At 43.8% G+C, this 27,024-nt stretch overlaps 1 protein-coding gene across 1 annotated transcript in view; it reads right to left on the minus strand.

The window, feature by feature from the left end:
- LOC117512957 (forkhead box protein J3-like) overlaps positions 1-27,024 on the minus strand; it is a 231,636-nt gene that overhangs the window by 33,558 nt on the left and 171,054 nt on the right. Inside the window, exon 6 of the mRNA XM_034173202.1 lies at positions 5,901-6,044. Coding sequence (XP_034029093.1) covers positions 5,901-6,044 — 144 coding nt within the window. The remainder of the gene's footprint in view (positions 1-5,900; positions 6,045-27,024) is intronic.

A 27,024-nucleotide genomic window follows, 5' to 3' on the forward strand; every position in this document is an offset into this window, starting at 1 on the left:
GTCCTCACAATTAGGGGTCGACCGATTATGGATACCGATAATTGGTGGCGATAATCGGCACCAATTTACCAGATGCGACTTATATGCCAGAAACTACACTACTCATGTTTTTATGATTATTAGTTAATAATCATAAAAAATAATAATCAAAAGGTCAAGTGGGTAGTCGTTAGAGAGTCTTGGCGAAACCTGATCAACCTAATATCCTCCAGTTGGACTGAACTTTACAGAGATTTGTTTGTTTGCTTGTTTTAAAGATCAAAGACGACTGTTTCAGACACCTCCTCTTCTTTTGATCATATTATGATTTAATTTTTGACACTTCCAGTAAATATTTGAGTCTCAAACTAAACTGCTCAGCTTGGGACAGTTTACGTGTTGACAGATGGGTTGGCTCATCTCCTCCACACTTCAGAAGATGGCCCCTTATTATCATCTCACACACACACACACACACACACACACACACACACACACACACACACACACACACACACACACACACACACACACACACACACACACACACACACACACACACACACACACACCAATCCAAACAGCCCAAGGATGTGATTTTGAAAATGATGAGAATTCATTTTAACAGCGGATATAAAATCTGGCAAAAATATATCTCAGTGTGTTCTGGGGCCTGCCAAGTTAGTGGTGTACTTTACACTGGCCAAGACAGCAGGCATATTAGACAGCACGGTAAAGTCTCGATTTAAATATGTGTGGCCAAGCAAAAGGTCATGATTAGTGCAAGTGAGCTCAAACCTCAGACAAATTAGAAAGGCACTCAAAAGGCTCAAAATACACTGGACAACCTGTAAAAACAAACAGCACTGACCTAATGAACTAATGGTACTTAATACCAGGACCAATCCTACAGCACAGATTTTGGTCTTCAATTTTAGAGTGAGTTAGCAACAAGTGCAGCATACTGTAACTTCAGCAATGCTTGTTTATCTGTTATCCTTCTTCGCCGAACTCGTTTGTCCAATATCAGCCAAACCTGGTTTGTGGATGAAAGTCAATCTCAGAATTTTTGATATTCACTCCCAATTTGCAACAAATTTGGCATACATGTTGTGGTTCCCAAAAGTACCAAAGTAAAATTTGCCAAATGTCAGTCTTCGGGGTTCAGGATAAGGCCAACTCTTCCCAGGCATTTTGGCCAATTTCTACCAAACTTGTATGTTGGTTAATGTTCACCCCATCTTTGTGCTTAACAAATTAATTTCAGCAAGTCAGGGTCACTGAGATCAAGGTCAACAAATGTGATTTTAAACCAGACTGGGATCAATTTGGTACACGTGTAGGTGGGTTCTGGGACGGCCCTGGCAAGACAGGCAGACAAATCTGGCTTCAGACCACTGAGCTGAAAAATGAGATTTCCACTAGGCAGTGAAATGTGCCCTTTATCTGGAAATTCTATCCTAAACAAGGTGTCTACATCCTTGTTGATGCTGTACTGGCACGGCCTAACTGCCCTAGTGACTTCATGCACACAGGTACTACAGTACTATGTCTGCTACTACAATTGCCACTACCACTACTGTCCAAGGTGGTGTCAAAATCCAACCCCTGATCTGCGTCATGATATATGGATAAAGTATTAACTAGGGGATTGCCTGTTGTGGTGAAACATAACAAAAATAATATAACCTTTATTTTCATTGCTCATATGCATACATACATACATACATACTCCTTCTTTTAGCTGTTCCCGTTAGGGGGCGCCACAGCAGATCAGTTGTCTCCATCTCTCCCTGTCCTCTGTATCTTCCTCTGTCACGTTAACCACCTGCATGTCCTCCATCAGCACATCGAAAAACCTCCTCTTTGACCTCCCTCTTCCATCCTCAGCATCCTTCTCTCTATATACCCTGGGTCCCTCCTCTGCACATGTCCAAACCATCTCTATCTCTCCTCTCTGACTTTGTCTCCAAATTGTCCCACCTGAGTTGTCCCTCTGATATGTTCATTCCTAATCTTGTCCATTCTTGTCACTCCCAAAGAGAATCTCAACATCTTCAGCTCTGCCTCCTGTCTTTTTGTTAGTGCCACCATCTCTAAACTGTACAACATATCTGGTCTCACTACTGTCTTCTAGACTTTCCCCTTCACTCTTGCAGATGTTCTTCTATCACAAATCACTCCTGCCACCTTTCTCCACCCGCTCCATCCTGCCTGCACTCTCCATTACTTTGGACAGTTGACCCCAAGTATTTAAACTCATCTACTTTCACCACTTCTACTTCTTGTAACCTCACTATTCCACTAGACTCCATCTCATTCACGCACATGTACTCAGTCTTGCTCATACTGATTTTCATTCCCCTTCTCTCCAGGGCGCATCTTCACATTTCCAGGCTACACTCAACCTGCTCTCTACTCTCACCACAGATCACAATGTCATCTGCAAACATCAAAGTCCATGGAGACTCCTGTCTGATCTCATCCGTCAACCTGTTCATCACCATTGCAAACAAGAAAGGACTCAGAACTGATCCTTGTTGTGATCCCACCTCTACCTTCAATGAATTCCTACTGTGCATCTCACCGCTGTCATACTATCCTTGTACATGTCCTGCACTACCCTCACATACTTTTCTGCTACTCCAGACTTCCTCATACAATACCACAACTCCTCTTGGCACCCTGCCATAAGCTTTCTCTAAATCAACAAACACACAATGTAACTCCTTCTGACCTCCTCTATACTTCATCATTATTCTCAGAGCAAACATTGCATCTGTAGTGCTTTTTCATGGCAGGAAACCATATTACTGCCCACAGATCTTCTCCTGTTTTATAAGTCTAGTTTATACTGCTCTTTACCATAACTTCATGCTTCCTCATCGCTTCTGTTCCGGTTGCCAACTGAATTCCATTGAATTCATTTGACAAACTTAAGGTTATGCCCCGCCTCCTTCTACCGTCATTTATCCAGGCTTGGGACCGGCACTCAGAATGTACTGGCTGCACACCCGTTGTGGCTGAATTATATACATACATACAATGAAATCTGTCCTCTGCATTTAACCATCTTAATTACCGTTAAAAACAATCCAACCACTAGGAGCAGTGGGCAGCCACAGTCCTGCGCCCAAGGATTAACTCCTGATGTAGAGACACTACCTTAGTCAGCAGAAGAAAAAGGCACAGACCCTAAATAATCATCTGTTTTGATAAGGTAGAGACCTTGGTGTGCCCCGTGGCCTCGACGGTAACCACAGAGGCCCATCAGGAACCCTGAACACAAGTCTGATAACGGTGCTCTGGTGAAAAAAAGTCTGCAGCGGTCAATCAGTTTTGATGAAGTGTTATCCACCTGCTGTAAAGGCAGATGAAAGCTGCAGCAGGTCCTCAAACCCCGATCATCTAGGATTTCAAAGCCATCAGACCAGGCTAAAAAGATATGTTTGTCAGTGTGCAACAACATTCCCATGTTAGACAAACCCACACACAGGCATCTCTAGAGTGACCCTGGATGTAGAATTACACCACCCCCTTCAGGAATTGACTAATGCCGCATTCACACCGGGCGAGATCAGACTCTACAAATTCACGGGGGTCGCCTCCTTCGCCCGGTGTGTCGCTCTGCTTTTGCTGCGAAAATTCACCCCGGCGCGTCATCAAATAGGAGGAGCTTCCATTCCACTCGCCAGCTCCGGTTGTCAGTCAAGTTAACATGACGGACCTTGATCACACGGAGCAAGTTGTTGTGGAAAGCTCCCAATACAGGGAGTATCATTATTTGCTGCAGGAGCTGCGTCTGGATGACGGCTGCTTTCAGCGGTCATTCCACCTCTGCGGGACCCAGTTTGAAGATCTCCTGTCCCGTTCACGTGCGCACATGTAAACAATTAAAAAAAAAAAGAAACTCTGCTGCCTGCTGTAGGGCTGCTGCTCGCTCCAAAAACTGTCATAATTGTGTTTAGAAACCAGTCACCATTTGTTTTATTATACATCTGTGTAGTTAATAAAATATTCTCCACAGACGATTCGCGCACGCACGTAAAAAAAAAGAAAAAAAAAAAAAGAAAGAAACTCTGCTGCCTGCTGTAGGGCTGCTGCTCGCTCCAAAAACTAATTGTGTTTAGAAACCAGTCACCATTTGCTTTATTATACATCTGTGTAGTTAATAATAAAATAATCTCCACGGACAATTCGCTCGCACGCGCACATAGAAAGAAAAAAAAAGAAACTCAGCTGTTTGCTGCAGGGCTGCTCCTCGCTCTTTCCCAAAAAACTGTCATAATTGTGTTTAGAAACCAGTCACCATTTGTTTTATTATACATCTGTGTAGTTAATAAGTAAAATATTCTCCACAGATGATTCGCTCGCTCGCTCGCACGTAAAATGAAAGGAAAAAGAAACTCTGCTCCCGCTGCTGTGGGGCTGCTGCTCGCTCCAAAAACTCTGTCATAATTGTGAAATAAAGGACAAAAGAGACATAAGTCCTGCTGACAGGCTGCTAAGAGATACAGGACATGTTCACATCTTCAGTCAAACTCCAAACATCTCCACATCACTACATATTCAGTCCCTGATTGGTCATCGCGGCGCGACGAGACGAAAAAGTTCACATTTTTCAACTTGGAGAGGAGGGTAACGCGATGTGATGTGACGTAATATCACGCCACAAACGCGCCACTCGCTCAAAATTCATTCGCGTCCATCGCATCGCGCTGCGTGACTTGGCGCCAAAACGCGTCGTTCCATAGGAATTACATGGCAACTTGTCGCTGTTGTCGCTCATGTCGCGCCCGGTGTGAACACGGCATGAGAGATAATCTTCCTTACCACAGAGAGATTACCACGATGGCGAATACTACTACAACTACTCTACTCCCTAGTACAGACACAGCAGACAGTCCAAACACAATGGGAAAAAGCTCTGTACACTGATGAAAAATCTTAAAAAGTCTCCTCTGATTAAACAATTGAGTGTTTTAACTAGTAGATAATCAGCAGTATATCCGACACCTTGTAACGTTAAAATCTGAAAAAGTCGATCTTCCGTTATTACCAGCACAGATCCAATCTCATCACCAAATATTATGAAAAATCATCTGCCCTTGTTCACCTTTTCTATTCATTTTAAAAAGTTTGTGGTGTTTCAGTAGTGTTTTCACCATCATTACTGTAAATAGTAGACAAGCAAAAAAGAATGTTCTAATTCTCTCTATGTCTCCTGGGATTGTTTGACTGGAGGACAGAAAGGATTAAAAAAAAAAGACAGTAATGTGAATGTTACCTCGCCTTCTCCACACATTAAACACTTGAATTTCTTCTACTACTGAATAAATGTCTTTAGTGAGTGTTGGTGAAGAAATCGATTTCAGGCACGATGTGGATTTCCAATGATAATAAAAACAAAAGCGCTTATGGGTTCGGCTTCGACCGCATTAATTAAATACATCATAGAACTCTTCCGTCTATCAGCCGTCTTCATCAGTGTGCACTGAAAACTATAATGAATTGGCCTTATTATAGAACGCCACAATGTGAGTTCCCACAATCCTCGAGGTGAGGGGCTGTAACACATGGATCCTCCAGACGGAGCGCACCAGTAATATTCCATCATTACATCAGACACAGAGGGCAGATTAGAAATGTTTAAAAATGGCCGCAGGGGGGAAAAAAGGGAATTAATCTTTGGGACTTCCCCACACAAGCGCAGGCAGAAACAGGGATACCTCAAGTCTGTGCCGCCACTTAGCACATGCGAGTCACACAAACTGATTATTTAGCACAGAAATAAGGGTCACAAACCCTTTTTTATTATTGTTATTCTTGCCAAATCTCTATCAGCTTCACATCTGCTGTTGAAAGATGATGTTTTCCTTCCGCCGTCATCAGACAGACTTGAAATAATGAGGAACTCTTACTGGTGTGTAGCTGTGAACGCCACCGCCGCCGGCCGTGTTGAGGTTGACGGAGGCCAAACTCTGCTCCGAGAGACTGTTGCTCAGGCTGCTGCCCAGACTCCCCGGACTCTCGCTGCCTTCTGCCTCTGGGTTGTACAAGGACACCTGCACACAAGAACACCAGGACCATGTCAAAAAGGACAACAATGTTCAAGAATTGTCATCGAAAAACCCAACCATCTCACCCGTTTTCTCACAGCCCTCGAACAAAACTTGCTGCGCCACTGGGGTGAAAAATGGCACCCTGTCTTTCCTCAATCTTTTAATTGCAGGGCCAAGAAAAAAATAGGGTGTGGTTCTCCATCTTTTGCATTCTGGTAAATCAACATTTCTCAACATTGGACCCAGTGAGTCAAAACTTTACACCTTCTCGAGAAATGTTGGTTTCTCAAAATGTAAAAGATGGAGAACAGCGCCCTACTTTTTCTGGGTCAGGCTCAAAATCACCCCTCGTAAAAATGTTAATTTGCACACTCAGTAATCCCACAGTCTGTGTTCAGTAAGGAGGGAGAACCTCCACCTCCAATCACACACTCGTGCAGCTCCAGTCTAACCACTTATCTAGTTGGAGTGTGAAGCGAAGCCGTCGCTGATCACACCAAACGCCAATCCCACAGATAAGGCAAACACCACAGGATAACGGCTGCAAAAGAAGTTCAGACTATTACACAATGGTTTGTTCAGCAGAGAAAATTACCTGTAAGGTAGACGATTTCTCGGCGAGGAGGTGGAGTTGCAGTCCGGTCTTTATAGTGGTGGTGATGGGTGACAGCTGGTGTTGATAGATGACAGCTGTCACCTCCAGTGGCTCCGACGCCCTCTCGTGCTTGGAGCCCGCACTCCAAGCAGGGCGCCATCTGGTGGTGGTGGGCCAGCAGTACCTCCTCTTCAGCGGCCCACACAACAGGACCCTCCTCTCAACGGGCGCCTCCTGGCGCCCGACCAGGTTTATCCGGGTGCCGGGTGTAGAAGTCGGCCAGGAGGGCCGGGTCCAGGATGAAGCTCCTTTTCACCCAGGAGCGTTCCTCTGGACCACACCCCTCCCAGTCCACCAGATACTGGAAGCCCGACCCATGCGACGGACGTCCAGAAGCCGACGCACGGTCCACGCCGGCTCCCCGTCGATGATCCGGGCAAGAGGCAGCGCAGGTCCAGGGGTGCAGAGCGGTGAGGTGTGGTATGGTTTAATCCGTGACACATGAAAAACAGGATGGATCCGCAGTGAAGCTGGCAGCCGTAGCTTCACTGCGGCCGGGCTGAGGACCTTGGTGATGGGAAAGGGTCCGATATATCTGTCTTTCAGTTTCTGTGATTCCACTTGAAGTGGGATGTCCTTCGTTGACAACCATACCTCCTGCCCAGGCTGGTATGCAGGGGCCGGGGAACGCCGGCGGTCTGCATGGGCCTTGGCCCTCGTCCGGGCCTTCAACAGGGCAGAACGGGTGGTCCGCCACACCCGGCGGCACCTCCTGAGGTGGGCCTGGACCGAGGGCACACCGACCTCACCCTCCACAAGCGGGAACAATGGGGGCTGGTACCCCAAACACACCTCGAACGGGGAGAGGCCGGTGGCAGACGACACTTGGCTGTTGTGGGCGTACTCGATCCAGGCCAGATGGGTGCTCCAGGCCGTCGGGTGCGCGGAGGTAACGCAACGGAGGGCCTGCTCCAACTCCTGGTTGGCCCGCTCTGCCTGTCCGTTCGTCTGGGGGTGGTCCGTGAAAACCGTGAACGGCACTGTCACTCCCTCCAACAGGTGTCTCCACTCCTCAAGAGCCTCCTTCACCGCCAAGAGTTCCCGATTGCCGACGTCATAATTCCTCTCAGCCGGGGTCAACCTGCGGGAAAAATAAGCACAAGGGTGGAGGACCTTACCGGACTCCCCGCTCTGGGACAGCACGGCTCCTATCCCTGAGTCAGAGGCATCCACTTCCACTGTGAACTGGCGAGTAGGATCGGGCTGCACCAGAACTGGTGCAGTCGAGAACCGGCGTTTCAACTCCCTAAACGCGGCTTTGCACTGATCCGACCAGGTGAAGGGGACTTTAGTGGAGGTCAGGGCTGTCAGGGGGCTAACTACCTGACTGTAGCCTTTAATGAACCTCCTGTAGAAATTTGCAAAGCCGAGGAACTGTTGCAGTTTCCTAAGGCTTGTTGGGTGGGGCCAATCTCTCACCGCTGCAACCTTGGCCGGATCAGGGGCGACGGAGTTGGAGGAGATTATGAACCCCAGGAAGGACAAAGAAGTGCGGTGGAACTCGCACTTCTTGCCCTTCACAAACAGCCGGTTCTCCAACAACCGCTGTAGGACCTGACGTACATGCTTAACATGAGTCTCAGGGTCCGGAGAAAAGATGAGGATGTCGTCTAGATAGACGAAGACAAACCGGTGCAGGAAGTCCCGCAAGACGTCATTAACCAAAGCTTGGAACGTCGCAGGGGCATTTGTGAGGCCGAACGGCATGACCAGGTACTCAAAATGACCTAAGGGGGTGTTAAATGTCATCTTCCACTCGTCTCCCTTCCGGATCCGAACCAGGTGGTACGCATTATTAATATTATTTATTTAGGACTTTCCCACAAGTCAAAGCATGAAACAAAATAAATGGTAATAATAAAATAATAAATCACAACAATAAAAAGTACACTTCAACAATATGCGAATGTGTGATATTTCAGTATAAAAGTTGTGCCAGAGTATAAGTTGCAGGGTTTCCCAAACTAGTAAAAAAAAAAAACCTTGACTTGTACTGCAAAAAAATACAGTAGTTTTGATTGTCAATGATTATCATGACTTCATTTAGCATGTACTTCTAATTTTGATAACTTGAGAGCAGACAAAACCTCGGGCACCGCTGTGATCTTTGGTGCACCCTTCTGGGAGGCTCAAATCCCAGTTTGGGAGCTTAGTCAATACCATCGATCATCTCAGAAGACTGTCTTCAGATTGTCAAATCAAATCCTCAGAAAGACTGAAGAAAAAAAATGGACCAACGTAATAAAGTACCCAAATGAATTTGGTTTATACAAATTTAACTTTTATAATAGTGAGGCCAAGTTGTTAACTTAATTTGAACACATTTAATTAATTTGAGTGTTACCAGTTGAAGTTGAAGGGGAGGTGATGGTCTAGTGGTTAAGGTGTTGGGCTTGAGACCAGAAGATCCTCGGTTCAAATCCCTGCCTGACTGGAAAATCACTAAGGGCCCTTGGGCAAGGCCTTTAATCCCCGGTGTGTAGTGAGCGCCTTGTATGGCAGCACCCTGACACTGGGGTGAATGTGAGGCATAATTGTAAAGTGCTTTGAACATCTGATGCAGATGGAAAAGCACTTTATAAATGCAGTCCATTTACCATTTAAGTTATGGAATTAAGTTTTCTCTATATTAAAGTGTGGGTTCGAACAACTGAACAAAACAGGTCTGGCGTGACCAGGATCAGAAAATCCTGGATCAGCCCGCTTATCTTGGATCATCTAACTGACATACAAAACATAGAACTTTGGGTAAAGTGTAACAACACAGAACCTCAACATTTACATGGTTGCTTGATGTTTATCTTTTAATTGAAAGTCTTGAAACAACAAATACTGTTTCCATGTCCAAACCTTCGGGTAACATTAAAATTACCCCCCCACCCCACACCCCAGAGAGTCTGATACCAACACAGAAGAAAAGCACGATGATCTGTTAGATGGAAGGAATATCATATTTTTGGTGGAGATCACAGAGCATTTCAAGATGATGCCTCAGGATGAGGGTGAATCGGGAATCTTGTGTTGTGTTTAGCTGTCAGTAGTTGTGAAGCGGCGCGCCAACATCACCTCCAGGCTACATTTAATTGTACAGACAAATGTGAAAACGCAGCCTTCGGGTGATACAACACTAAAGGCTCTCTGGTGGCTGTGCGCTACTGTTTTATAGATAAAATAAATAAATAAATAAATAACTTGTTTTCAGAAGGTGAGTTTTTTAAAAAGTGTTCATTCTTAATACATTTTTATCACAGCACTCCATTTGGACCACAAAAACAGGCTCAACAGGCAGGAAGTGCTATATATATACACATATATAAAGCCCTTTATCTTTGAGGGGTCATTCCCACTGAAGGAAATGGTTCAGGAACTCGTCTGTTGGGTTGCATCAAAATACTAAGGCTTGTTTTAGTTCTTGAAGAAGAGTCTGGTTGCTACTCCAGAACAGTGGGGGGCACAGATAACCAAAAAATTAACTTCGATAACAGATAATCATATAACTGAAAAGTTATCTTTGATAAAGATAAAAAGATAAACCACCCAAAATGTATCGGAAGTTACAGATAACCGATAAATTCCAGTATTGTCTCTGGTACATTTGCAACTACTAACAAACTGAATTAGAGTTTTAACACCACGATGGCTTCTGGTAGCATCAGAAGCGACAACAGACCCAAACAATGAGCCAACACTTCTGTCTTTCAACATCTTGCCCCCTGCTGGAAGCTCTACATGGCTTCCAGCACAGAAGCAAGCAGAGAGCAGGCGCAAAGCCCAACTCTCTACCCAATCACAATGCTCCGGTCAGGCGGATATCTTGGAAAATAAAGCCACGTGGTTGGTGTATGGTTTGGTGTATAAATAAAATGAATACTGATAGAAAAACTCCATTAATGCCAATTCTGCCATTTGTACAAAGTTAAAATATAACATATATATTTTAATGTTGAATAATGCACTAATTCTGAAGTTTTGTAAAAAACACAGATCGCAAAGGATTCTGGGTAAAATGTGCCTCTTCTGCTAAACACTGATTGGATGAGTCATTCATTATGTAAACCAACACGTTAATGTGACGTGTGTCGTGTGTTGGTGTTTACAGATAAATGTGCTTTTGTAAAATATTCCATTTTTTTATTTGTAAAAACAGGCATTTTTACGGGAAGTGTCATTGCAAAATGTTTTGCATGTAGAGAGAATGTGCGCTCATTTTATTATATTGTGCACACGTTTTATGACGTTGTGCGCACATTTTATTATATTGTGTGCACGTTTTATTATATTTTGAACGTTTTATTATATTGTAAAACATGCACTCGCAGCACTGCAAGATCTCAGTAACATTGAGAACTGTACTGAGACGCTCTGATCACGCTGCACTAACCGCTGCACACAGACAACACCATTAACGTGTTGATTATTGTTCTTTACAACACTGTTTGTCCTCTTTGTTCCAGACTAATATATATAATATGTTTGAAATTCGGTTTGCGTTTATTAAATTCCATGCAAATTAAACGTGACAGACACGGATTATTTGTTATAATTGTTTTAGCAAGTTTTCAGGGTATCATGCAGCAGTCTCTTATTAACGTGATGAAAAGCATAAAAAAATTATATTTTTGTAGTATAATAGTCATTTACAACTGTCATCGTGTTGATTCTCTATATGTTGTTGACTGCAGCGACTCTGGGCGAATGAACACTACTGGCCAGTAGATGGCAGTAAAGACCTTGAAAACCTGCCAAAACAAAATTCCAGATAATCCATCTGCTACATTTAAGGTGCATGAAATTTAATAAACGCAGACACAATAACTACGTCTATAAGCCAAGAGAATAGAGGCACTAGAGTTTAATGCTGTTGTCCGTAGAGCCAAATCAGAGTTTCTGAAATGCATTTCTCATGTCATGAACATACTGAGATTACCCTATCCTACCCATAATGCACTGCTGGACACATCATATAGCCACACAAAAAACTTAAAAATTAGCGCATTACTTTACAACTAAAACATATATCTGATATTTTCACTTTATAAAGCTTCAGACATGACATTAATTTAAATAACATGTCCAAAATTAGTTTGGTTAAAAGTTGAACCATAAGTTAAAAATGTATGCCTCTGGATGACTTGGGTGATATTGCCCGTGGATCAGTATGGGGTTAAAAGAAATTAGTTTTTTTTCTTCTTCTTAAACCAGCTCTTCTCTGTTTTGCAGAGGGTAGAACTACACATCAGCTACGAAACATTTAACAGGTAGGTGCTCAACTGATTTTAAGTTTTATAAATATTTGTAGCTGTTCAGCTTTATTTACCACGTTATTGGTCTAAAAATTATCGGACAAAAATTTATCACAAGATAATTAGTCTGATAATGGTTTTTAAAGTTATCTAAAAAGATAATCCGATAATGAAAACATTATCTTCGATAATTATTGGTTATCGGATTACCGGAACTGTGCCCACCACTGCTCCAAAGGACATCCATAACTAGAAACCAGAAAAAAAAACAAAGCAGTACAAACTCTGGTGGTGGAGGATATTACTAACAGAGCAACAGCAGTTTTAAGGAGCTCACATCTGGAGAACATTGGCACAGTCTTCCCAAGTGGCTACATGGCACCCACCATTTGTGATTGGGGTGGGTGGGATCAGCTTGGCGCTGCAAAAGTTGGGAATGTCGTACCGGTTTATTCAGGAATTTGTTAGAAGCCAGGCAAATTCGTCTTGACTCAACACGGTTTGAGCACGGAATGTTACCCCGCGCTATCTTGAGGAGAGTACAAGTTCGGCCTGATTTCACCAAGTTGCACCGGGCTTGCCCCAGGCTGTCCTTAGTTGACTGTGCATTGGACCGAGGAGGTTGGGAGTTGGAACAAGTTGGGTGGAAAAAAAACCCCAAAAGAAACAGCTTTTTAAGACTTGTATGTTGTGGAGCAGTGTGTCAGCTTGAGAAGACTCTATGAACATCAGGCCCAAGAGCACAGAATTGTACAGCTTGACATGTGACGGCACAAAACAGCGTCAAAGTCAGCCAAAATTTCTGAGAGCTGCTTTACTTCAGTCACATCAAAGGTCAACAACAAGAAGACGGCTTGTGATTGGGCATCTGTACAAATCTATATCTTAACATTCACAAAATGTAAACTTAAGATGTAAAATCAGCTCAGATATGTAACTTCAGGGACTATTTGAACAAATCGATGAGACGCCACTGAATGTTCCAAGAGGCTCAAACCTGTAGAGAAGCCACATTTAATCACATCCAGGAGGTTTTTAAATCAATAGTCACTTGCAGTAAGTGTGCGTTGATTCCCAAAGTTGTTCGACAACGCCCTACACATCTTTTGCTTGTTGCTTTTCAGTTGACTCATTGAACTGTTTCTCTAATTAGGATGGATTAACCTTGACAGAATTGCTCAATAATGTAATTATTACATACACTTGCCTCTTGCTTGAGCTCTTGCTTGCCTCTACTGGTGGTTGGCTCTCACTGCGGTATTGTATCACTTCCTGTTCCGGAGCACAGCGGTGTTTTTCTGTATCTGTTAGCTGTTTAATCTGCGCAGTTAGATTGATCTAGTTATCTAGATTACGATTTGTTTCCCAGTGTAATCTTTACGTGCCTTAACTAAAGCACTCCTTCTGCTGAATCACCTCTAAATTATTTACACATTATTCACTTTGCGTGTTTTTAGGAATCCGCTAGCTTAGCGTAGCTACTAGCTCTTAGCCGATTTAGCATGGCGGCTTCTCCTGTCTCTCCCGCACTTTTCTGCTCTGGGTGTGAAATGTTTAGTTATTCCTCGGCCTCCTTTAGCAGTAACGGTACTTGTAATAAGTGTAGCTTATTCGTAGCTTTGGAGGCCAGGCTGGGCGAATTGGAGACTCGGCTCCGCACCGTGGAAAATTCTACAGTTCGCCAGGCCCCTGTAGTCGGTGCAGACCAAGGTAGCTTAGCCACCGTTAGTTCCCCCCTGGCAGATCCCGAGCAGCCGGGAAAGCAGGCTGACTGGGTGACTGTGAGGAGGAAGCGTAGCCCTAAACAGAAGCCCCGTGTACACCGCCAACCCGTTCACATCTCTAACCGTTTTTCCCCACTCGACGACACACCCGCCGAGGATCAAACTCTGGTTATTGGCGACTCTGTTTTGAGAAATGTGAAGTTAGCGACACCAGCAACCATAGTCAATTGTCTTCCGGGGGCCAGAGCAGGCGACATTGAAGGAAATTTGAAACTGCTGGCTAAGGCTAAGCGTAAATTTGGTAAGATTGTAATTCACGTCGGCAGTAATGACACCCGGTTACGCCAATCGGAGGTCACTAAAATTAACATTAAATTGGTGTGTAACTTTGCAAAAACAATGTCGGACTCTGTAGTTTTCTCTGGGCCCCTCCCCAATCGGACCGGGAGTGACATGTTTAGCCGCATGTTCTCCTTGAATTGCTGGCTGTCTGAGTGGTGTCCAAAAAATGAGGTGGGCTTCATAGATAATTGGCAAAGCTTCTGGGGAAAACCTGGTCTTGTTAGGAGAGACGGCATCCATCCCACTTTGGATGGAGCAGCTCTCATTTCTAGAAATCTGGCCAATTTTCTTAAATCCTCCAAACCGTGACTATCCAGGGTTGGGACCAGGAAGCAGAGCTGTAGTCTTACACACCTCTCTGCAGCTTCTCTTCCCCTGCCATCCCCTCATTACCCCATCCCCGTAGAGACGGTGCCTGCTCCCAGACTACCAATAACCAGCAAAAATCTATTTAAGCATAAAAATTCAAAAAGAAAAAATAATATAGCACCTTCAACTGCACCACAGACTAAAACAGTTAAATGTGGTCTATTAAACATTAGGTCTGTCTCTTCTAAGTCCCTGTTGGTAAATGATATAATAATTGATCAACATATTGATTTATTCTGCCTAACAGAAACCTGGTTACAGCAGGATGAATATGTTAGTTTAAATGAGTCAACACCCCCGAGTCACACTAACTGTCAGAATGCTCGTAGCACGGGCCGGGGCGGAGGATTAGCAGCAATCTTCCATTCCAGCTTATTAATTAATCAAAAACCCAGACAGAGCTTTAATTCATTTGAAAGCTTGTCTCTTAGTCTTGTCCATCCAAATTGGAAGTCCCAAAAACCAGTTTTATTTGTTATTATCTATCGTCCACCTGGTCGTTACTGTGAGTTTGTCTGTGAATTTTCAGACCTTTTGTCTGACTTAGTGCTTAGCTCAGATAAGATAATTATAGTGGGCGATTTTAACATCCACACAGATGCTGAGAATGACAGCCTTAACACTGCATTTAATCTATTATTAGACTCTATTGGCTTTGCTCAAAAAGTAAATGAGTCCACCCACCACTTTAATCATATCTTAGATCTTGTTCTGACTTATGGTATGGAAATAGAAGACTTAACAGTATTCCCTGAAAACTCCCTTCTGTCTGATCATTTCTTAATAACATTTACATTTACTCTGATGGACTACCCAGCAGTAGGGAATAAGTTTCATTACACTAGAAGTCTTTCAGAAAGCGCTGTAACTAGGTTTAAGGATATGATTCCTTCTTTATGTTCTCTAATGCCATATAACAACACAGTGCAGAGTAGCTACCTAAACTATGTAAGGGAGATAGAGTATCTCGTCAATAGTTTTACATCCTCATTGAAGACAACTTTGGATGCTGTAGCTCCTCTGAAAAAGAGAGCTTTAAATCAGAAGTGTCTGACTCCGTGGTATAACTCACAAACTCGTAGCTTAAAGCAGATAACCCGTAAGTTGGAGAGGAAATGGCGTCTCACTAATTTAGAAGATCTTCACTTAGCCTGGAAAAAGAGTCTGTTGCTCTATAAAAAAGCCCTCCGTAAAGCTAGGACATCTTTCTACTCATCACTAATTGAAGAAAATAAGAACAACCCCAGGTTTCTTTTCAGCACTGTAGCCAGGCTGACAAAGAGTCAGAGCTCTATTGAGCTGAGTATTCCATTAACTTTAACTAGTAATGACTTCATGACTTTCTTTGCTAACAAATTTTAACTATTAGAGAAAAAATTACTCATAACCATCCCAAAGACGTATCGTTATCTTTGGCTGCTTTCAGTGATGCCGGTATTTGGTTAGACTCTTTCTCTCCGATTGTTCTGTCTGAGTTATTTTCATTAGTTACTTCATCCAAACCATCAACATGTTTATTAGACCCCATTCCTACCAGGCTGCTCAAGGAAGCCCTACCATTATTTAATGCTTCGATCTTAAATATGATCAATCTATCTTTGTTAGTTGGCTATGTACCACAGGCTTTTAAGGTGGCAGTAATTAAACCATTACTTAAAAAGCCATTACTTGACCCAGCTATCTTAGCTAATTATAGGCCAATCTCCAACCTTCCTTTTCTCTCAAAAATTCTTGTTTTAGAATTCATCATAGTACAGAAACAGCATTAGTGAAGGTTACAAATGATCTTCTTATGGCCTCGGACAGTGGACTCATCTCTGTGCTTGTTCTGTTAGACCTCAGTGCTGCTTTTGATACTGTTGACCATAAAATTTTATTACAGAGATTAGAGCATGCCATAGGTATTAAAGGCACTGCGCTGCGGTGGTTTGAATCATATTTGTCTAATAGATTACAATTTGTTCATGTAAATGGGGAATCTTCTTCACAGACTAAAGTTAATTATGGAGTTCCACAAGGTTCTGTGCTAGGACCAATTTATTCACTTTATATATGCTTCCCTTAGGCAGTATTATTAGACGGTATTGCTTAAATTTTCATTGTTACGCAGATGATACCCAGCTTTATCTATCCATGAAGCCAGAGGACACACACCAATTAGCTAAACTGCAGGATTGTCTTACAGACATAAGACATGGATGACCTCTAATTTTCTGCTTTTAAACTCAGATAAAACTGAAGTTATTGTACTTGGCCCCACAAATCTTAGAAACATGGTGTCTAACCAGATCCTTACTCTGGATGGCATTACCCTGACCTCTAGTAATACTGTGAGAAATCTTGGAGTCATTTTGATCAGGATATGTCATTCAAAGTGCATATTAAACAAATATGTAGGACTGCTTTTTTGCATTTACGCAATATCTCTAAAATCAGAAAGGTCTTGTCTCAGAGTGATGCTGAAAAACTAATTCATGCATTTATTTCCTCTAGGCTGGACTATTGTAATTCATTATTATCAGGTTGTCCTAAAAGTTCCCTAAAAAGCCTTCAGTTAATTCAAAATGCTGCAGCTAGAGTACTGACGGGGACTAGAAGGAGAGAGCATATCTCACCCATATTGGCCTCTCTTCATTGGCTTCCTGTTAATTCTAGAATAGAATTTAAAATTCTTCTTCTTACTTATAAGGTTTTGAATAATCAGGTCCCATCTTATCTTAGGGACCTCGTAGTACCATATCACCCCAATAGAGCGCTTCGCTCTCAGACTGCAGGCTTACTTGTAGTTCCTAGGGTTTGTAAGAGTAGAATGGGAGGCAGAGCCTTCAGCTTTCAGGCTCCTCTCCTGTGGAACCAGCTCCCAATTCAGATCAGGGAGACAGACACCCTCTCTACTTTAAGATTAGGCTTAAAACTTTCCTTTTTGCTAAAGCTTATAGTTAGGGCTGGATCAGGTGACCCTGAACCATCCCTTAGTTATGCTGCTATAGACGTAGACTGCTGGGGGGTTCCCATGATGCACTGTTTCTTTCTCTTTTTGCTCTGTATGCACCACTCTGCATTTAATCATTAGTGATCGATCTCTGCTGCCCTCCACAGCATGTCTTTTTCCTGGTTCTCTCCCTCAGCCCCAACCAGTCCCAGCAGAAGACTGCCCCTCCCTGAGCCTGGTTCTGCTGGAGGTTTCTTCCTGTTAAAAGGGAGTTTTTCCTTCCCACTGTAGCCAAGTGCTTGCTCACAGGGGGTCGTTTTGACCGTTGGGGTTTTACATAATTATTGTATGGCCTTGCCTTACAATATAAAGCGCCTTGGGGCAACTGTTTGTTGTGATTTGGCGCTATATAAAAAAATTGATTGATTGATTGATTGATTGATTGTAATTAAAAGCATTGTTCAAACTATGACGGTGGAGAAATTCCAAAGTACTGATGACATACTAAATAGTTACCAATTAGTACAGATCAACTACAGTTTTTTTCAATGCAGTAGAATTAAGACTTAAGTAGAATGTCCACATTATGTACATTGAACGCTATCACAACTTTAAGACTTGTTTGGTTTGAAGAAGAAGAAGAAGAATGCCTTGTATTGTCATTATACAATGTACAACAAGATTAAAAGCCAACTCCAAAATCAGTGCAGGCAAGTAAGAAGAAAAGCAGCAAAATCAAATAATAAGTATCAAAAATATATATACGATGTAGACATTAGAAGGTAAGGTGCACGGTCCTGGATGGTATGTACTCTGCAGAATAAGTATGTTATTATATACATTGTTAAAAATTATAAATATTGCACATTATGGGTTGGAATGTTGCACATTATCGTCGATGTATGCGGGAATTGAGGATGGTTACTGCTTTGGGAAAGAAACTGTTTTTGAGTCTGTTTGTTCTGGTCTTAATACACGTATAGCGCTTCCCTGAGGGCATCAGGTCAAACAGTTCAAAGCCAGGGTGGGAGCTGTCTTTAGTGATGTTTAGGGCTCTGCTAAGGCAGCGGGAGCTGTAAATGTCCATCAGGGAGGGGAAAGGGCAGCAAATTATCTTTTGGGCTGTCTTTATGACTCTCTGTGTTGTGTGTTGGGGGGTGTGGCTGGACATTTTGGTGTTATTTTCTTTTCTTTGCTCTCCAGGTGGCATGAAAGCTGATTTGTCTGTGGAGAAGGTGCTGGCTGAAGAGTCCTTCACCCTCATCAACATCATGTGCAGCACCTGTGAATGGTGCTCAGGTGCAGCCTTAAAGACTTTCAGCTGAAGCAGATAATTGGATGGCATTCTGCATTTAAGTCATGTGTGATTCAAGCAGAATTGCCGGGAACTCGACCTTGTGATGTTCGTTTGTGAGATGCTGAGGACCGAGCCTGGGTTTGACACATCGTGCCTCTGAAGGAAGAAGGGTGAGGGACACATGCTGTCAGCACACATCAGAGGTGATTAATTGTTTGACTAATTGTTGATAGTAACTTGGTATTTTGTTACGCAGTATATTTGAATTGTGATGAGAATTGTGCAGCTCGCCTCTCACTGCCGTGGCGTGCGGACAGGTGATCCTCCACCTGTTGTGAGAAGCTGCTCATTTACATAAAGTTTAAAATACAAACCTGAATGTGTTGCTGATGGTGTGTGTCTTTTGAAGGATATTGGTTGTAGCTGCTGACTTACCTCACCTCTTCTATCCTTCGCAGAGAGTCGGTTTGTCGTGTCCACCTGGGGGGTGTTTGGCGGAACAGTGAGTCCAGAGGCGCCGGGCTTCGATCCTTTGGGCGCTGGAGAGCGTGCCAGCCTTCACTCCACCAGAAGGACGCTATTTTAGTTTTTACACTTTATTATGCACCAGCGGGTGGAATAAATAAATTGTTTTTGTTATTGGAACCGCTTTCTGGTTATTTTTAGCGCTGGGTTCCGTCTGACGCAGGTCCGCTCCTCAACCCGCGTCGACACATAACAGTAGTTCCCGGCCATTCCATAATGGACCCAGCGGCAGAGGCGGTTCCTTTTGCCGAAAAAGTTCTAGAACAGTTGGAGAAAATATGGGAGCAATTACAGCTTCTCGCAAACCAAATTAAACAAACAGACGCCCGTGTTACAGAGCTTGCAGCGCAAGCCGTTCCACTTCCTGCTGCTCCAGCTGCGGCATCATCGATACTAGTGCAGATAACTCCGTCACCCAGAGATTCGGCGTCCGAACCGATTGTTTGTCGTCCGGAGCCTTGTGCGGTGATGCAATGTTCTCTGGTTTCTGCTCAGTCAGGTTGGAGTGCCGCAGCTTTACGAGGAATGTTTGTAGATGGGATTTAGCATTGCCGACTTGGTCTTCGGAGTGAGATTGCATCAGAATTTTGGCTCTCTGTTGGGACTGTTTACACAGAGACTGCTACCTGCTGCTTTGGACTTGAACTAACAGTCTTTTTCAAGACTTTTTTACTTTTTTACTTTTTACTTTTTTTTTTTACTTTTTTACTGTGCTCCAACGCCTAAGGAAGACCTCTAACGGTCGAAACATCGCGACGGAGCACTTTTATCAGCTAACTTTCATCAGCGTTGGCAAGCTAACTAGCTTGCTAACGCTTTCGTTTTTATTTATTTATTTATTTTTTAGCACTGTTGTCGTGCGTTATCTGTGCTGCTCCACAGCGTGTTTAGTCGATTTTTATTTTATTTTAGCACCGTTGTTGTGCGTTCGCTGTTGTCGTGCGTTGCCTGTGCTGCTTCATGGCCTGTTTGGTGCCTTGATTGGGGCACTCCTTCTGCTGAATCACCTCTAAATTATTTACACATTCACTTTGTGTGTTTTTAGGAATCCGCTAGGTTGCGTAGCTACTAGCTCTTAGCCGATTTAGCATGGCGGCTTCTCCTGTCTCTCCCGTACTTTTCTGCTCTGGGTGTGAAATGTTTAGTTATTCCTCGGCCTCCTTTAGCAGTAACGGTACTTGTAATAAGTGCAGCTTATTCGTAGCTTTGGAGGCCAGGCTGGGCGAATTGGAGACTCGGCTCCGCACCGTGGAAAATTCTACAGCTAGCCAGGCACCTGTAGTCGGTGCGGACCAAGGTAGCTTAGCCGCCGTTAGTTCCCCCCTGGCAGATCCCGGGCAGTCGGGAAAGCAGGCTGACTGGGTGACTGTGAGGAGGAAGCGTAGCCCTAAACAGAAGCCCCGTGTACACCGTCAACCCGTTCACATCTCTAACCGTTTTTCCCCACTCAACGATACACTCGCCGAGGATCAAACTCTGGTTACTGGCGACTCTGTTTTGAGAAATGTGAAGTTAGCGACACCAGCAACCATTGTCAATTGTCTTCCGGGGGCCAGAGCAGGCGACATCGAAGGACATTTGAAATTGCTGGCTAAGGCTAAGCGTAAATTTGGTAAGATTGTAATTCACGTCGGCAGTAATGACACTCGGTTACGCCAATCGGAGGTCACTAAAATTAACATTAAATCGGTGTGTAACTTTGCAAAAACAATGTCGGACTCTGTTGTTTTCTCTGGGCCCCTCCCCAATCAGACCGGGAGTGACATGTTTAGCCGCATGTTCTCCTTGAATTGCTGGCTGTCTGAGTGGTGTCCAAAAAATGAGGTGGGCTTCATTGATAATTGGCAAAGCTTCTGGGGAAAACCTGGTCTTGTTAGGAGAGACGGCATCCATCCCACTTTAGATGGAGCAGCTCTCATTTCTAGAAATCTGGCCAATTTTCTTGGATCCTCCAAACCGTGACTGTCCAGCGTTGGGACCAGGAGGCAGAGCTGTTGTCTTATACACCTCTCTGCAGCTTCTCTCCCTCTGCCATCCCCTCATTACCCCATCCCCGTACAGATGGTGCCTGCTCCCAGACCACCAATAACCAGCAAAAAAAAAAACAGTTTTATTTGTTATTATCTATCGTCCACCTGGTCGTTACTGTGAGTTTGTCTGTGAATTTTCAGACCTTTTGTCTGACTTAGTGCTTAGCTCAGATAAGATAATTATAGTGGGCGATTTTAACATCCACACAGATGCTGAGAATGACAGCCGCAACACTGCATTTAATCTATTATTAGACTCTATCGGCTTTGCTCAAAAAGTAAATGAGTCCACCCACCACTTTAATCATATCTTAGATCTTGTTCTGACTTATGGTATGGAAATAGAAGACTTAACAGTATTCCCTGAAAACTCCCTTCTGTCTGATCATTTTTTAATAACATTTACATTTACCCTGATGGACTACCCTGCAGTGGGGAATAAGTTTCATTACACTAGAAGTCTTTCAGAAAGCGCTGTAACTAGGTTTAAGGATATGATTCCTTCTTTATGTTCTCTAATGTCATATACCAACACAGAGCAGAGTAGCTACCTAAACTCTGTAAGGGAGTTAGAGTATCTCGTCAATAGTTTTACATCCTCTTTGAAGACAACTTTGGATGCTGTAGCTCCTCTGAAAAAGAGAGCTTTAAATCAGAAGTGTCTGACTCCGTGGTATAACTCACAAACTCGTAGCTTAAAGCAGATAACCCGTAAGTTGGAGAGGAAATGGCGTCTCACTAATTTAGAAGATCTTCACTTAGCATGGAAAAAGAGTTTGTTGCTCTATAAAAAAGCCCTCCGTAAAGCTAGGACATCTTTCTACTCATCACTAATTGAAGAAAATAAGAATAACCCCAGGTTTCTTTTCAGCATTGTAGCCAGGCTGACAAAGAGTCAGAGCTCTATTGAGCTGAGTATTCCATTAACTTTAACTAGTAATGACTTCATGACTTTCTTTGCTAACAAAATTTTGACTATTAGAGAAAAAATTACTCATAACCATCCCAAAGATGTATCGTTATCTTTGGCTGCTTTCAGTGATGCCGGTATTTGGTTAGACTCTTTTTCTCCGATTGTTCTGTCTGAGTTATTTTCATTAGTTACTTCATCCAAACCATCAACATGTTTATTAGACCCCATTCCTGCCAGGCTGCTCAAGGAAGTCCTACCATTATTTAATGCTTCAATCTTAAATATGATCAATCTATCTTTGTTAGTTGGTTATGTACCACAGGCCTTTAAGGTGGCAGTAATTAAACCATTGCTTAAAAAGCCATCACTTGACCCAGCTATCTTAGCTAATTATAGGCCAATCTCCAACCTTCCTTTTCTCTCAAAGATTCTTGAGAGGGTAGTTGTAAAACAGCTAACTGATCACCTGCAGAGGAATGGTCTATTTGAAGAGTTTCAGTCAGGTTTTAGAATTCATCATAGTACAGAAACAGCATTAGTGAAGGTTACAAATGATCTTCTTATGGCTTCGGACAGTGGACTTATCTCTGTGCTTGTTCTGTTGGACCTCAGTGCTGCTTTTGATACTGTTGACCATAAAATTTTATTACAGAGATTAGAGCATGTCATAGGTATTAAAGGCACTGCGCTGCGGTGGTTTGAATCATATTTGTCTAATAGATTACAGTTTGTTCATGTAAATGGGGAATCTTCTTCACAGACTAAAGTTAATTATGGAGTTCCACAAGGTTCTGTGCTAGGACCAATTTTATTCACTTTATACATGCTTCCCTTAGGCAGTATTATTAGACGGTATTGCTTAAATTTTCATTGTTACGCAGATGATACCCAGCTTTATCTATCCATGAAGCCAGAGGATACACACCAATTAGCTAAACTGCAGGATTGTCTTACAGACATAAAGACATGGATGACCTCTAATTTCCTGCTTTTAAACTCAGATAAAACTGAAGTTATTGTACTTGGCCCCACAAATCTTAGAAGCATGGTGTCTAACCAGATCGTTACTCTGGATGGCATTTCCCTGATCTCTAGTAATACTGTGAGAAATCTTGGAGTCATTTTTGATCAGGATATGTCATTCAAAGCGCATATTAAACAAATATGTAGGACTGCCTTTTTGCATTTACGCAATATCTCTAAAATCAGAAAGGTCTTGTCTCAGAGTGATGCTGAAAAACTAATTCATGCATTTATTTCCTCTAGGCTGGACTATTGTAATTCATTATTATCAGGTTGTCCTAAAAGTTCCCTAAAAAGCCTTCAGTTGGTTCAGAATGCTGCAGCTAGAGTACTGACGGGGACTAGCAGGAGAGAGCATATCTCACCCGTGTTGGCCTCTCTTCATTGGCTTCCTGTTAATTCTAGAATAGAATTTAAAATTCTTCTTCTTACTTATAAGGTTTTGAATAATCAGGTCCCATCTTATCTTAGGGACCTCGTAGTACCATATTATCCCATTAGAGCGCTTCGCTCTCAGACTGCGGGCTTACTTGTAGTTCCTAGGGTTTGTAAGAGTAGAATGGGAGGCAGAGCCTTCAGCTTTCAGGCTCCTCTCCTGTGGAACCAGCTCCCAATTCAGATCAGGGAGACAGATACCCTCTCTACTTTTAAGATTAGGCTTAAAACTTTCCTTTTCGCTAAGGCTTATAGTTAGGGCTGGATCGGGTGACCCTGGACCATCCCTTGGTTATGCTGCTTTAGACGTAGATTGTGGGGGGGTTCCCATGATGCACTGTTTCTTTCTCTTTTTGCTCCGTATGCATCACTCTGCATTTAATCATTAGTGATCGATCTCTGCCCCCCTTCACGGCATGTCTTTTTCCTGGTTTTTTCCCTCAGCCCCAACCAGTCTCAGCAGAAGACTGCCCCTCCCTGAGCCTGGTTCTGCTGGAGGTTTCTTCCTGTTAAAAGGGAGTTTTTCCTTCCCACTGTGGCCAAGTGCTTGCTCATAGGGGGTCGTTTTGACCGTTGGGGTTTTTCATAATTATTGTATGGCCTTGCCTTACAATATGGAGTGCCTTGGGGCAACTGTTTGTTGTGATTTGGCGCTATATAAGAAAAAAGTTGATTGATTGATTGATAAATGAGTCATTAAGACGAGCCGGCAGTCCGTGACGAGCCAAACGATTTAGATGAGCTAATATCGTTGGTGATTCGTCTAGATGATCGGATGAAGGAGCGTGGACGCGAGAGAGGACGCCCATCGGCACCATCGATACTGGTGCAGATAACTCCGTCTCCCAGAGATTCGGCGTCCGAACTGATTGTTTGTCATCCTGAGCCTTATGCGGGAGACGTTGAAGCCTGTGCTTCATTTTTGATGCAATGTTCTCTGGTGATGTATCTCCAGGTGTTCTGGGACAGGCAAAATAACACACACACACAAAAAAAAACAAAAAAAACTTGTAGGGGTTAATGTTTTGTTTCTTTGAATAGGGGTTATAATTTGTTTGGGGAGTCAGAGGCGTGTCTGGTGGAGTGAACGTTATGCGGTTAGAAGCCACTTGATCGTTATTTTTATGTGTTTTTAGGTATTTTCTGTTTGGGTTTTTGGGTCGTTTTATTTTGTTGTTTTTTATTTCCCTACATCCCTAACCCCAACCTCACTTGCCCCAAGACCATTCGTCTTGTGGGTTGTGGGGTGGTGCAGGTTGGTCACGCTGAGCGTTCTCAGAAGACCTCTGCACCTGGGGGGGGGGGGGGGGTGTTAGGGGCGTTTTTCTTGGTTTGGTTAGGGCCCGGTTCCACTCCAGCCTCGGTGAGCCTTTGTACCGTTCGTCATTGGTGTTGCCGGGGTGTGGTGCAGCGGGAACATACCTCAGTCGGAGGGGTGGGCCGATCTGTTGCCGTTCGCCATTTCGGTAGTTCCACCCCTCCCGAGAGGCTGGGGTATGGTCGAGTTGGGGCACCGGACGTATTTCCGGTTTTCCGCTGCGCCTTGGGGTTGGGGCTGGGTTAGTTTTTCCTATTCCCTTCCCCGGCTTAATGTTTTGAGCCGTTCGCCAAAATTTAGCCGCCGAGGGGCTCTGGGAGGGCCCTGGGGTCTTTCGGGGTGCTTCCTGTAGTCAATGATGATTTCCTTGGTTTTCTTGGTGTTCAGTACGAGGTTATTCTCTGGACACCAGGCTGCCAGCTTAAGGACCTCCTCTCTATAAGCTGTCTCATCACCCTTAGAGATGAGTCTGACCACAGTGGTGTCATCAGCAAACTTGACGACCAGGTTGTTTTGGTGGGCCGAACTGCAGTTGTAGGTGTAGAGGCAGTATAGGAGGGGGCTTAGCACACAGCCCTGTGGGGAGCCGATGCTCAGCATGCGGGTGGAGGAGAGGTGGGGGCCAAGTCTCACAGTCTGGGGCTGGTTGGTCAGAAAGTCCTTGATCCAGGCACATGTGAGAGGGGGGAGGCCGAGAATGGCCAGTTTTGTAGTGAGAATGTCTGGGATTATTGTATTGAAGGCTGAACTGTAATCCACAAAGAGCATCCGAACGTAACTCTGCTGCTGCTCCAGGTGGCTCAGCACAGAGTGGAGAGCTACGGCAATGGCATCCTCCGTGGATCTGTTCGCACGGTGTGCGAACTGGTGAGGGTCAAAGTCTGGAGGAAGATAGACCTTGATGTGCTGGAGAACTAGTCTCTCGAAGCACTTCACGACTACCGGAGTAAGGGCCACCGAACAGTAATCATTCAGGCTGGTGATGGGAGACTTCTTCGGCACAGGTATTATTGTGGTTGCTTTGATGCAGGACGGGATAACTGCCTGGTCCAGAGAGAAGTTGAAGATCCTGGTGAAGGTGGGGGCAAGCTGGTAGGCGCACGCTCTGAGCACCTTGCCAGGTACTCTGTCTGGGCCGGCGGCTTTCTTAGGATTCACTGCCATGTGTGGCTGGAGAACCTTTTTATCAGTTCCATCAAATACTGACACTAACTCGAAAGACTGCTCCAGAGCATTAGTTCTATGCACTGTTCTGGAGTCTGGAATCCACTGTGAAAACTGAGGCCTCCATACATCTGCAAGGGATTCAACTGCAATGGCTTTGCATTGTATATTTAAAGGCGACAGTCAGCGGAGGGCCTGAACGTGCATTAGCATGCACGTGGCTTGTTTTTTATACAACAATCAAAATCCTGCAGAATTTCACAATCCTTAACAGATGAGATCAAACTGTTTTAAACCAACAGTCTTTGAAACACCAAGTGAGAGAAAAGAGCGGAACAGAAATGTGGAGTAAGCTGTCAAGTCTGAACCTTCCCATCAGGTTCAGAGTCACGAGTGCCGCTGCAGTCATACAAATATGTTCTTTAGTCGGCTCACGTGAAAGGGTCAAGTACCACTCACCGTCATTCTGTGTACAGCATGTGTGCGTGTGCCACTTCAGAGACATCAGAGGTTCAAGTGACATGACCCCTGACCCACACACAGATGGTTAAACCCAGATCCACGAGTGTGCGTGTGTGTGCGTGTTGGAGGGGGGAATGCTGTGTATGAGATTCTCTGACAGACCAGTCAAGGAGAAAATTAAATATAATCACTGTTTTTGAGCAACATTTTTAAATGTCTAAAATCACAGACCACCAACAACTACTACTACGTTTTAACTTTATGGTGTGATTTTCTGCTTCCAATTAAGGAAAACAGCCCTGAATGTGGCTCCGCCCCTCTTTTCTTTTGACTGGTCCTGTGACTTATATTTCTGAGCAACTTCTACGTGGAAAAATTTCTGCATAGTCATCTATGGGCACATGATGACACCATCGACACACTTGACAAGCCGCTCCTGTATGCGGATCTCAATGAGGTATTGTGACTCACACTCCTGAGCAGCAGGTGGCAGTAAAGCACCATTAAGCTGGATGTGAACTACTGTAAAACAACAGTAAGATCTGAATGAG

Source organism: Thalassophryne amazonica, chromosome 6 (genome assembly GCF_902500255.1).
Source record: "Thalassophryne amazonica chromosome 6, fThaAma1.1, whole genome shotgun sequence".
Taxonomy (NCBI): Eukaryota; Metazoa; Chordata; class Actinopteri; order Batrachoidiformes; family Batrachoididae; genus Thalassophryne; species Thalassophryne amazonica.